Source organism: Bacillus rossius (genome assembly GCF_032445375.1).
Source record: "Bacillus rossius redtenbacheri isolate Brsri chromosome 4 unlocalized genomic scaffold, Brsri_v3 Brsri_v3_scf4_2, whole genome shotgun sequence".
Classification (NCBI taxonomy): domain Eukaryota; kingdom Metazoa; phylum Arthropoda; class Insecta; order Phasmatodea; family Bacillidae; genus Bacillus; species Bacillus rossius.
Window position 1 is genome coordinate 37,163,456 of NW_026962011.1, and position 12,715 is coordinate 37,176,170.

At 37.2% G+C, this 12,715-nt stretch overlaps 1 protein-coding gene across 1 annotated transcript; it reads left to right on the top strand.

The window, feature by feature from the left end:
* Nucleotides 1-765: 765 nt before the first annotated feature.
* On the top strand, nucleotides 766-10,586 carry LOC134541929 (uncharacterized). Its single transcript, XM_063385681.1, has 3 exons — nucleotides 766-815; nucleotides 4,253-4,375; nucleotides 8,727-10,586. The coding sequence occupies exons 1-3, from the start codon at nucleotides 786-788 to the stop codon at nucleotides 8,862-8,864; spliced, it is 291 nt and encodes a 96-aa protein (XP_063241751.1). The 5' UTR covers nucleotides 766-785; the 3' UTR covers nucleotides 8,865-10,586.
* Nucleotides 10,587-12,715: the final 2,129 nt, after the last annotated feature.

The window sequence follows — 12,715 nt, forward strand, 5'->3', positions numbered from 1 at the left end:
CACTCTATCTATTTTAAAAAAACCGCATCAAAATCCGTTGCGTATTTTTAAAAATCTAAGCATACATAGGGACAGACAGATAACGGGAAGCGACTTTGTTTTATACTATGTAGTTATGCATAATATAGGCGAGAAACACTGATAATTTTAGAGGTTTCTAATGTGATGTCGTAAATAAACACATGTTTTGCGCTTACATTGCCAACGCTGGCTGAACCCTACAAGATAGATCAAAATAATGTTCTACAGTACCTTAAAAAGGTCAAACTTTCAACGTTGCGGGCTTAGATTTGAGCGTTGAGTGTTTTTCACATGGCCAATCATGTGTCGCTCTTTCAAATATAACCTCTAAAGAAAACATTTTTGTATTGTCTAATGACAAAAAAAGCTGTGAACGTTGTATATAAAGACATTCTGTGGTATATTTAGTATCAGCATTGCACCCGTACGAAGTCGGGGCGGGTCGCTAGCACATTATATATGTATTTATTTGAATTTGAATTTTTTTTCTGTTGATTATCTGCATGCAAACTTAAAGTAAGTTTATTTTTTTATCACGCCAAGTAAGCATCACTTCTAACGCGCGTGCATAAGTTCAACTACTCTATTTTTTTTTTTTTTTTAATATTCTTGGTGATGTTTGTTCTGTTCTCATGACGTCTTGAAGGCGATGGGACCACGGGGCCGGCCACGCGCCGTCTTGCGCAACACCACTCGCTGGTACATAAGCCCGCCGGGTCGCGAGACTGCCCCAGTCGCCCGCCACGCCAGCCAGCCGCACAGACATGGAGGCTCCGCGCTCTTCCGTCTGCAAGGTACTCCTCGCTTCACCAGCACCCGGAGTCTAGTCCTCGGAACCAGAAACAAGCCTTTCAAAACAGCTCGCGACATCTCTCCAAGCCCCACTGGGAAAAGTCACATTTACCCCATGAAGTACGTTCGTATCCGCACAGACACTCAGCTGGAAACTCATGACTAGAGACCTGCAAAATTCGCGGATTCATTAGGTGATAGGCTAGAATTCAAACACATATACCTCTTAGATGATTCTGCTATTGGCTTATTGTTCATCTGGACGAATCTCAACCATTTATAAACCCTCAGCCAAAGAAGGATCGAATCAAAGACAAACCAGCTGAGACGACTTACAAGTCGGCAGCCAATGAACTTGCGTTATTTGCCCGAGTGTACTAGGGTATGTGCAGTCTATCCAGAAGGCCATCGAAACCGCGAATTTTGCAGGTCTCTAGTAATGACTCGTCCACCGCGACAGTTCATTTAATTTTTTGTAGCTCATTCTCGCTCTGTTTTCGACGGTATGCACCCCGTTTTCTTCACCATCTCGTGGTCGCGACATTATCCATCACTCACTTTTACGTAGTTTTGGACGCGGCGTATGAAGGGGGATTTTTTTTTTCTTTCCGAAATCGGATGTAGATAATAAATTTCTTTGTAATTTGAACGTCCAGTGTGCCAAATTGCATCACGAGTTGCCCAAATTCGGATTTAAGTGGTAGAAAAGAGTAGCGTGGAAGGGAGGAGGTGGGAGTGGAAGTAAAGTAGTGTTTCAAACTCTCATGTATTCAATTAATTTTTTTTTGTTAAAATCAGATGTAGATTGTGATATTCTTCTCTTTTTTAAAGTCAAATGTGCAAAATTTCTTCTAGGAGGGCCAAAATACTTCTTAAAAGTGTAATAAAGTGAAAGGTTATTTTTTTGGAATCTCATTTTATCAGTGAAATTCGTTTTCTTAAGTTGGATGTTGACGATAAATTCCCCCGTTTTTACGTGAACTGTTCAAAATTTCATCAAGGACAACTAAAAATCTGCTTTACGGGGTAGTAAAGGGGTGTGATGGTAGTTATTTTTAAATTTCATATAACCAGGAAGAAGGGTTAACAGTAATATTATTTTTTTATCATAAAGTGAGGAAAATTTCATCAAGGAATGAAAAATTTTCCATAAAGGAGTGGGAAAAGTATATAGGTAGTTTTTGGAAATGTAATGTATTCATTCAATCTTTTTTTTTTATGAAAATCAGATATAAATAGTAATTTTACTCCTCTTATGGCCGTCAAGTGTGCATGATGCATGATGTTACCAAGTTGTACCAATATTGTACTTTAAGAGTTGGGAAAGGCAGAAGGTGGTGGTCTTTGAAATCTCATATGGATAATTTTATGAGGATAAATTTTAATGAAAACACACAGATAATTTTTCTCTTAACTTGAACGCCGATTTTCCACAAATTCTTCAAGAAGTACCATAATATTGCTTTAGGGTAAGTAAGGGGAATGAGGAGTGGTTTTTCTAAAACTCATTAAACAAAGGGATAGAAGAATTTATTTTTAATTGCACATATTCTTTTTTTTAGCGCCAAGTGTACAAAATTTCATAAAAAATACAAATATTCTGATTAAATGGGCAAGGGGGACGGGGTGGTTTTCGTAACCTCGTGTGGACAGGAAGAGGGGCTGGCTATTTGAAATCAGATAAAGCAGTAAAATTTCTCTTGTTTTTAACACTAATATTGCTTAATTTTATTTATTTGTACCAACATTCTGCTTTAAGGGATGAAAAAGGGGGATGGAGTTGTTTTCCAAAATCTCATGTAGGCAGTGACCTTACACGTTTTCCTAAATTGTTTGTTTAACGGTATTTCTCTTCTTGTTTTTGAATGCTATGCGTGCAAATTTTCATCGAGAAATACAAAATTTCCTCCTTAATTTAAACGCAATGTGTGCTTAATTTTGTTAAAAAGTACAAAAAATTGTTTTAGGGGTGCGAGAAAAAAAGAATGGTGGTGTTTTTGAAGCTATACATTTTTTAGACGCATTATTAAAAAAAATGATAATAGTGAATTTTTACGATGCACGCGCACCATGCAATAAACTTTTCACAGGATAAAAAAAGGCAATATAAAAATAAAAATGACATATGTCCTTTGTTGCCCCCAAGAGGGACAACGAGATAGTTTTATTTTTTTTCCAACCGAACGAAATTGTGCTGGTTGAGTCAATTTTATTAACAATTGGATCAAACACAACCTTACAATAAATGTTTGAAATTGTATATGTTCTGTTGTTATTATGCACAATCTTCCAGTTATCACCAACACTGTATCTGGAATCACAACTGCTAACAAGAAAAGAACATTGTATCTAATATTCAATTCGCAAAATTTCACGAATTTCATCACACGTACAGTTAAAATTGTCACAAATATAGTTGCACGAATAGGTTTTCTTATATAACAAAGTAAAGTTTACTTTCAAAGAAGATGGAAGAATCAATACAAATTTCTGTTCAACAACGCTAAAATGTTTATGTTAACATTTGGTCATGTACCTACCCACAGTTAATCTAATAAAATTACCATTAAAAGTGTTCTATTTACGTTAATTGTTGAAGTATAATTGAAGAAAGTCATCTTAAAAAGAAACTAACAGTTGGTAACAATTTAAAATTAAAAATTCCTATCATTATTCAAGCTCTCTGGTTGATAACCAATATATATTTGCTTAAAGGTCAATTATAGACAGATATTAACAAACAAATCTTTGAGTCTGTTATAAGCCGCTTACACTTGTAAACATGTAATTATAAATTTCAGGCGTTAATTTAAGACCATCAAAACTTTTATTCTCATTTCAAGTAGCTTAAAATATTCCAAGCGAATGCAGTATAAGTAGCGCGAAAACAAGTATACGACTGTTACGTTTTTTAATTAATTATTTTGGATTAAAGGGGCAGATCGAATTTGAAAGTTATTTAATGTTGCATTTTTTAAAACTGAAGTTTACGTAAGCGTAGGGCTATACTTGATTCGAAAATTATTGCAGTTTGTTTCATAACTTTTCCCCATTTTTGCACCTGCTAACCTAGAAACCCAAATCTTCTAATGAGTAATGCAAGTAGTGGTAACAATTTAAGATTTAATTTCCTATCATTATTCAAGATTTGCGCACGACCTCGCTCCCATGCACACGACCAACTTTCTGCTATTGTGAATCGTTAGGTTAGGAAACATGGCGTTCATATCCTATGCACATGACCTACTGTTACTGTTACTGTTATTTTTTCAATTGTGAACCCAGCCTTAGGCTACCTCCCCTTGAGCGTGAGACGGACCATAGATATCGTCGCGTGTAGGTATGGTGAGCTCCGGTTAACGTGAACGCGCTAGAGGTGTGAGTGCGGGGAGTCGGCAGGAGTGGCTGTCGGAAGGCGATCACGCGGGGGTTGTCGCAGGTGGAGAAGTGCTGCATGCTGCTCGCGATGCTGCTGCTTCTGCTGCTGGCCCAGCAGACGAGCGGTCGGCCCAGCTACCAGGCAGAGTTCCCGCCCGACGACATCGACTACTGCAAGATGAACGTGAGTCCACTTCGACAAGCTGCCCGCAATGCATGGGCGTCAAACCAGGGGGAGTCGGGGGGGACACGTCCCCCCCCTAATAATAAAAGTCATCAATTTCGTCCCCTCCAATTATATATTTAGTTTCGTAGTTTCGTAGTTTCTCCTGATGTTTAAATTAATGATTTTGTGTGGATATAGCACCAGCAGATATGTTAACTGCGTTTTTACAAATTTATTCTCTGAAAATATTTTTTATAAAAAATAAATTATATATTGCAACCAACTATAATTAGAATATTTAGGAAAGAAAAACGCCTAAAAACCACCTTTTTTCACCTTCAAACTCCAAATTTTCCCGGGGGAGGACCCCCGGACCCCCCGCTTTTTTTTTCCAGGGGATGGATATTCCTCAAACAACTAAATCAACTGCAGTCCCCCCAAAAAAAAATATATCCTTGCGACGCCCATGTGCAATGTCAGATCGAGTCCGAACTCGACCAGATCAACTTACACTCCACAGTTGTTGCTGATTTTCCCAAACATTTAACTGCATTGTGTACACATTCCTCAGCATGTTGCCATTATTTTCACCCGAAGTCATCAATTATGCGATGCCAAAACTATTTCTTATCGATAAAAGAAACGGAATGAATGAATGGAATGGGGTATAACGTCTGGTAGACTGATATATCCCCTCCCCTCCAAAATCCTTTAAAAAAAAAAAAAAAAAAAACTACCAAAATCCAATACGCCCATTGAAAAAAATTTGAAAGCAAACAGCGGACAAAATGGTTCTATCTAACCCTCCTTCCCCTGCGAAATTAAATTCTGCATTATGCTCCTGAACACGCGTGTGTATGGAGTATATAAGTCGAGTAACGAGTCTGAAGTAATAACCAAAATGTCAACTTTAAATAAACAAATATGACATTAATTTAAAGCCATCATTCAGACACAAGCTTATACCATGTAGCTACAAATTACACCGAAATTATTGATATATTTTTTTTCTGACCTTTATCTCCGGCGACACGAGTTGATACAAGAACCTAGATACTTGTTTTCATTTAATATCAGTGTTTAAAATATACAGTCCAAAGTACACTTGCTATGAGACATGACGTCGCAATGTGCCGCCATTTTCGTAACCGCGGTTCTATAAACTGAATCTGGTCGCCTTTTTATCATCTGCCGCGGATGCCTGTACTTCACGAGACACAGTACAGCGCTACTTTGAAGACTACACGACATTTGTCTTGCGCGGTTCCGGTAGAGAGGGATAGTCCTTCGGAGCCCAAATTTCATTTTTGACGTGACGTCTAATAAATCGATGAACGCCGGCTGCACGCACGAAAAAGTGTCCCGTTACGCACATTTTTCCGTTACTCTCATAGTTCCGTTACGCTCATTGTTTCGTTACGCTGTGTTCCGTTACGCTGTCGGCGAGTGCAGTAATAATTGGTTATGCTACAATTGACTAAAAAATTAAATTATTCAATTTTGTTCATAAAAGTATGCAATCATTTCATCAATGTTTTGTTATGACGTTGTCACGTTAAACTATCGTCCGTAAACCGACTTTACAGACAACATTTTTTTTAAATTTTATTTTGTGGTGTATGTTAAATTAAGTACTATAATTCAAGTGGTAACCTTTCTTTCGCCAAAAGTTGTTTGAAACTGTTAAATAACAGTATATGAGACGGAAGAATATGTAAATACTCCAAGTTCACCCCGCACCACTCAAAATGAGCCACAGCACGGGAGAGTGGCGCGCCACTCCGCCACACTCGCAATCGCTGGTTGAAAAATGGATTTTGGAGGAAGCAAGTGCATTTTTTTGTGTGGTGTTGATACAGCGAAATAAATGCTGTAAAAACAGAAGATAATCCGATTCTTTGTTCATCAATATCATTAAGATTTCGAAACTTTTTTTTTTATTAACTTTCTGGGTATTTCTTTAAAGGCATGTCCCAGATATCTCAACCTATATCCCTATCTATCTATCTCTTCATCTCTCTTTATACCCCTCGCTTAATCTTTCTATATATCTCTTTATTTTCCTCTCTATCTATATGTATCTCTGTGTCTGTATCTTCCTATTTATATCTTTATCTTTACAAAACAGAAGACGAGAAGAAAAAAATTCATATATTTTTACCTGTCACATAGGTACATAAAAACACGCGCGTATTCGAGTGCAACGTTGTGTTCAAAATTTCAAAGCAATCGGTGAGGACTTTCGGAGATTCAAGATTTGTAAGGAACGAAAATTTACATTTTTTACTGACATATTTCCATGGTATATGATACCAGAATCAGGAGTTTCTACTACTCACTCTGTGCACGCCGACCTCCGTAGCGCAGTCGGATGCACACCAGCTTGCGGTGCGAGGGGTTCTGGGTTCGAGTCCCGGGTGAGGCATGGGTGTTAACTTTCATACAGAGATCTGATTGATAATAATGATAAGGAACGCTTCGAATAAGGACACGTTACCCTATGGGCTGTAGGCCACTAATCACCTAAAAAAAAAAAAAAACCTCTGTGCACGTTATTTTAAAAGCACCACGTATGCTAGAAGCACGACTTGCATCAACGGGCGAAGTGCATTCCCCTGTGGGATACATTTGGTCCACGAGGTTCGTGTACGCTTGGTGTGCACGTGGTAACAGCTGAATCGGTGGGGGAGGACATCGGTTAATTGAACCGATGTAGAGTCGTGTTGGCGAACAACAAACGCTTGTCCGTGTAGGTACTGTAGAGCCAGTGGCGTGTGCGAGCCGTCCCTACATCACTTTCCTAATTATTACTTTCCATTACTTGTGCTTTGCTTGGTCGTTGAGATCTCAACAACTGAATCACGAAATGTTTAGAGCGACGTTATTCAACAATAAAAATATAACCTCGTGGGGAGGGAGCCTCTTGAACGAGAATAAACGAGATTCTCTCGTCCTGTGTAATCGACACTCGCTGACCTATGGACAGGGACATCTTGCTCACCTATGAGTCTGTGTGTGTATTCATATTCATATTTACTCACACACATCCATGAGCAAGAGCGTATATAGTTTAAAACGGTTAGGAAGGGGTTGGAGGGTACAAGTCGTCATACAATAAAGAAAACGTGAGCTAGTCCTTCAGAACTCGCCGAGTGATGTGAAATCATCTAATTTCGGTAACAAGCAAACTCACGTGCTTTCAAGTTGTTCATGTTGCAAATAAACTTATAACACGAAAATCGAACACGTAATTTAACGTAGAATCATTGAAAATAATGCCAAGCGTGATAAATAAACTACATAAATAAAACATTCAGTTTTCAAATACCAAAATTATTTGATGTATATCACACACACACTTTCTGCGCCGCCGCTAGAATTCTCTGCCTGAACCCTAAACGTAAACGACTCCGATAAAAAAAAAAACAGATTTGAACCTGATTTTCGAAAAGGAGTTTTATTAAAATACTGCCCATCTGGTTAAAATTCACTAAACAGATAATGCTATATAGTGTTGCCCTTTGTCTTTGTGAACTTTTGTTCGCGTCATCCGTCACAGTTGGCACCACGGTGGTTGTTAACACATCCCCGTTCCTTGACTTCCGTACCGTTCTCGGAAATCACTCCCACCAAATGCCGTGTACACGGACAGCTACAGCAACAGGACAGTTGCGACAAGGAAACGACGCACGCACGCAAGACGGCGTGTCCGAGGCGTGTTTGTCGGCCCGCCTCGTGGGCGGATGACGCGCGAGGGGGCGAGGCGAGAGGGCGAGGCCCCGGGGCGGGATCAAGTGTCGCCGGGCGGAGAACTGCCTCGTCGCGAGGTCTGGTAACTCGAGCGCGGACTTCGCCCGACCCGGCGCCCGCACGCGGTCCGAACATGACGAGCTCCCCCCCCCCCCCTTTCCAGCTCCCCTAGGCGCCCGCCAGTGGCATCAGGGAACCCATACCCCAATGACTACGGTGCAGTCCCTCGATCCCCTTAAACAATCGCCCCCCTTCCTCCCCTCCCCCCTTACTTAGGACTTTGAATTTGATAGTCTCCAACCAGGTGGTTCTGGGGTCCGGAACCAGAACATTTTTTGAAAATATTTTATCAAAATCTCTTTAATACAAATATAACACTAAAATACTAAGTGTAATATTGCACTGTAGCTGCAATAAATGTTAACTGATAAAAGTTATCCTCCCAAAAAGTGTTTGAAATACAAAAATGTTACTAAAAATATATAACAAACTTGACAATGCCATTGCAAATCACATTTTCTAAACATATTTCCAGTACCTGAGTAGTACTAATCAATGTAAACTGCACACTGGCTTACAGCGCAAATTCAACATAGTGTTTTTTTTTTTCTGGTTGCAGGACGAGATCAATGTGGTGTGCCAGCGGTGCGCCAAGATGACACAGTCGAAACTGGTGATTCCGATGTGCTGCAGCAACGAGGAGCAGGTGCTGGATTGGTGCGAAAGATACATCAACTACGGCATCCAGGGCCGGTAGGGGGCCCCTCCGCGCTGCCCGCAGACGTCACATCCGCGAAACCTTCAGGACACACTCCCCCTGCTCTACAGTTCGCGCACCAATACTTCGGCTGCGAGACCACAGCAGGGCCTCTCGCGACCAGTGCCTTCACTACTGATCTGCTGGCACAGCACGCGCATTATTTCACTCAGGAATCTCAATTAAATTTCTTCAGGGAAACACTAATGGTGCTATGAGTACTTGTATTTCACAAAGAAGAATTTTATCATAAATTTTCTCTCCTTTATAAAAAATTATTTTATGAATGAGAAAAAATATTGAACACTGTTGCCAAAATTATTTCCTAAAGATTATATTTTCAGGAAAAAATTAATTTATGCTATTAGCCTTTTTTTTTAAATTCAGTCTTATTTTAATTTAATTGTTTAATATATTTAGACTGTGTTTTAACATGTGATAATCTTTACCAATATATGTTTCTTATTTTTGATCAAAAGCTTTATACCAAAATAGAAGTAATTTAAAATATATATATAGTATATATATAAAGAATGTACCTATTTAACTAAGGTAAAATTATGTATAGTGATACTTATTTATGTGGTGGTGATATTTATCTCTGTATAGTAAATTAAGTAAGTAGTGCTCAGCATGAAGTCTAAAAGTTGCTTTACTATAGCTAAATATTTTTTTTTCATTTAAAAATAGTTTGTCTTAATATATATTCATTTCAAAAATAATATATTAATATATAGTTATTTGAAAATTATTGTTTATTGCATAAGCCAAATAGTAAGCATATCAGATGTTAGTTCAAAATTTTATTTGTTAGTTGTACTTAATTTTCAAAAGTGTATCTACAACCATTCAAACCACTAAACATATGATTTATGCAAAAATTTAGTCACTAAAATGCAAGCAAATTTTTTAAACTGTACACACGCTCCATTCTGCGACATTATGCACTGATATTCTTTTACCACTTTGAACTTCTAAGATGACCAGGTTTGCCATTTTCATATTCATGTTACAATTCTTTGTTGAGTCTGGGTCTGCCAGTCCTTGAATCATGTGACAATTGTTCTATACAACGTTATATATAGAACTAGAAAGCCTTACCTGACCGACTACAACAGGAAATTAAAGGTTGCAAACTTGCCTCAACATAGAAGTTAAATAAGCAGAGAACTGAATCAAAAATACTTTGGGAAAACACAATATAACATTCATTATTGAAAATTAGGTACATGAAAATGATTATAAGCTCATGACACTGTAAAAATTCTTTGAATTGTTGTTTACTTTCAGGGTTCTGTAAGATAGCCCCTGCAATACAACCAGTCAGTCAAATGTGCCTCTGCTAAAAATGTGCAAATCATTTAAGAGATTCTTTAACCAAAGAGCACAATCAATATTTGTATTGCAAATTTTATGATATTTTATTTATAAATATTTTACTCTTATTTTTCAAAAAAAGTTACCACAATAAACATATGTAAAGTGGAATTATTTTTAAGTAATGCAATGCATGAGCACTACTTTCTTTTCCCACGGGCTGTGAAAAAATTTCCTCATATACTTAATTACAATATTTATGCAAGACATTTAACAATAATTATATATGAAAAGCAAACACAAACTATTTTCTTTTACCAAGGGCTGTGATAAAAATGTTTTTACAATTTTATAGTTTTACTATATGTACAAGAAATTGGAGATTAAAATTTGCATAGCAAAAACGAACAGTTTGATTTTTGAAACCACTACCCTTTAATCCCTTATTTTCAGACTTGGATGAACGTTATTTCAAGAGTAGTAATCATCATCATCATCATCTGCTTCCATCCGGCAGACAGGTCAGCCTTAATCTTTCTCTGTCATTCCACCATTACTCATTCTTCATTCTATTCCAGTCTTCCCTGCTTTCCTGCACTCCAACTATCCTTCCCACCTCCTCCTTGGTCAAAGGCCAAGCGTTTTCCCTAGCCATAAACTGGTGTATTCATACGAGAAGAGGACGTGTTGCACTTTAAAGGAGATGCACTTACAACTCCACAAAAACTCTGTCCATGTCTGCGTTTCATGCATCCTTGCGCATTTTGTTCCTTCACGCAAATCTTGCGCCTGTCCGAGTCTGATATAAACACTCACTTCAAGTACACTTACCTCAAATGACAATCATCAAATTTTTTGATGAATTTAAAATATAGAAGAAACAGGAAGAATTAGATTAAAACAATTTTCAAAATTACAGATGAGCCCTAATTTTAGAACCTAAATTCTGGCCATATGCCAAAATTTATTTAGGAAGAGGTAAGGTTCCAACGAAGTTAAACAGTATCAAGAAACTCTGCCTGGAATAAAACTACTAAATAGGGGAAAAGGATTCGGCTGGTAGCTGAGGATTAGTCAGTTTAAGCCAATACCAGAATTAAATGCATACTGGATTGCTAACTTCTGCAAGTGCTCTGTAAGTAAAATAGAATTTACATACATAATAAATAATATTTGTAAAAGGTTTGTTTAGTTTATTATAATCTCACATATGATTGATCCAAGGACTACTGCCTTTTATGATAAAACATTAAATATATATAAAGTGTGGCAATATTTCATGAAATTAGTATTTATAGGCTAAAGTTACCATTTATAACTAGACAAGAACTGAACCAAGGATAGGAATCGATTGAGTCAATAAATTAATAGGTAATTTTTTTAAAGATTTTCAACATGGCAGCTTTTGATGGCCGACAACACGGTGGATGATACAGCTGACGATTGACACTATTGTAATACTGCACACGCGTAAAAAATAAACAAATATGGTAACAGCACACACTAGCTGACAATAATAGAATCTAATAAGGAAGATAAAAAGTGGCTGCCATGACATCACATTGGTTTTAAAGTAATATTTGTTCTAAGCAGTAGTATTTGATTTATTTCTTATTATAGAGGTTGAAAAATCTTCAAAAAGACACCCACGAAGATGTTGGTAGTGTGGGATTTTTACCCACTAAAAAATAACCTCTCTCTTGCTGCCAGGGGAAGGGGGACAGACTGGAAACCGCTTTCGCATTACTTCAGTCTGACTCTAGATGTGCATAGTAGTAGAGGTAGTAGTAGAAGTAGTAGTAGTATGTAAGTACGTTGGTTAGTACGTTAAGTATGTAGGTATGTAGGAATATATGTATGTATGTACGTAATACGTATGTATGTATGTACATACGTATGTATGTATTAGTTCACTGGTAGTCATCATGGGGGAAGGAGTGTTTGAATTTGACTCAATTGTATAACCGAGGACATAATTGATATGCTTTACTAAAAATATTTTTTGGTAATTTTAAAAATAATTTCCTAATTTTTTTGGTGAAAATTTAAAGATCCTATTATCTATAACATCACACATTAAAAAAAACTGACTCATAATAAAATAAAATTCCAATGTAAAAATAATTCTGTTATTAATAAAGAAGCTCTGTTGAATGTTTAATATGATTAAATACGCATAAATGTAATTTTTTCTAATAACAAAGAAAATTATATAACCTGTAAATGTAATTTCTGACTTTAATTCTATTGTTTATTAAATTCAGGACACCACATGAATCGCTGATGACATGACTCATTACTATCATATGCTGGTAGGCATGAGCTAAAGTAACCCTAATTTTTTTTAACCTTCTCACCAGAACTGCTGCTGATATTCGAGATGGGGTACAATAAACATTGGCTTAATGTACATGGGTGTTAGAAATATTTCTGCGCAATATAAAACAAACTACCATCTTAATCGGGTTCAATAAATAGGCACTGAAGAAAGTGACTAGCTATGGTTTTATGATTTAATATATATTTTTAATTAG

What these genes read in the sequence shown, in the direction of transcription:
- LOC134541929 (XM_063385681.1), top strand. Translation starts at nt 786, where the DNA reads ATGGAGGCTCCGCGCTCTTCCGTCTGCAAG. An exon ending in CGCGCTCTTCCGTCTGCAAG is followed by an intron (nt 816 to 4,252) that starts GTACTCCTCGCT and finishes GGGTTGTCGCAG; the next exon opens with GTGGAGAAGTGCTGCATGCT. An exon ending in TCGACTACTGCAAGATGAAC is followed by an intron (nt 4,376 to 8,726) that starts GTGAGTCCACTT and finishes TTCTGGTTGCAG; the next exon opens with GACGAGATCAATGTGGTGTG.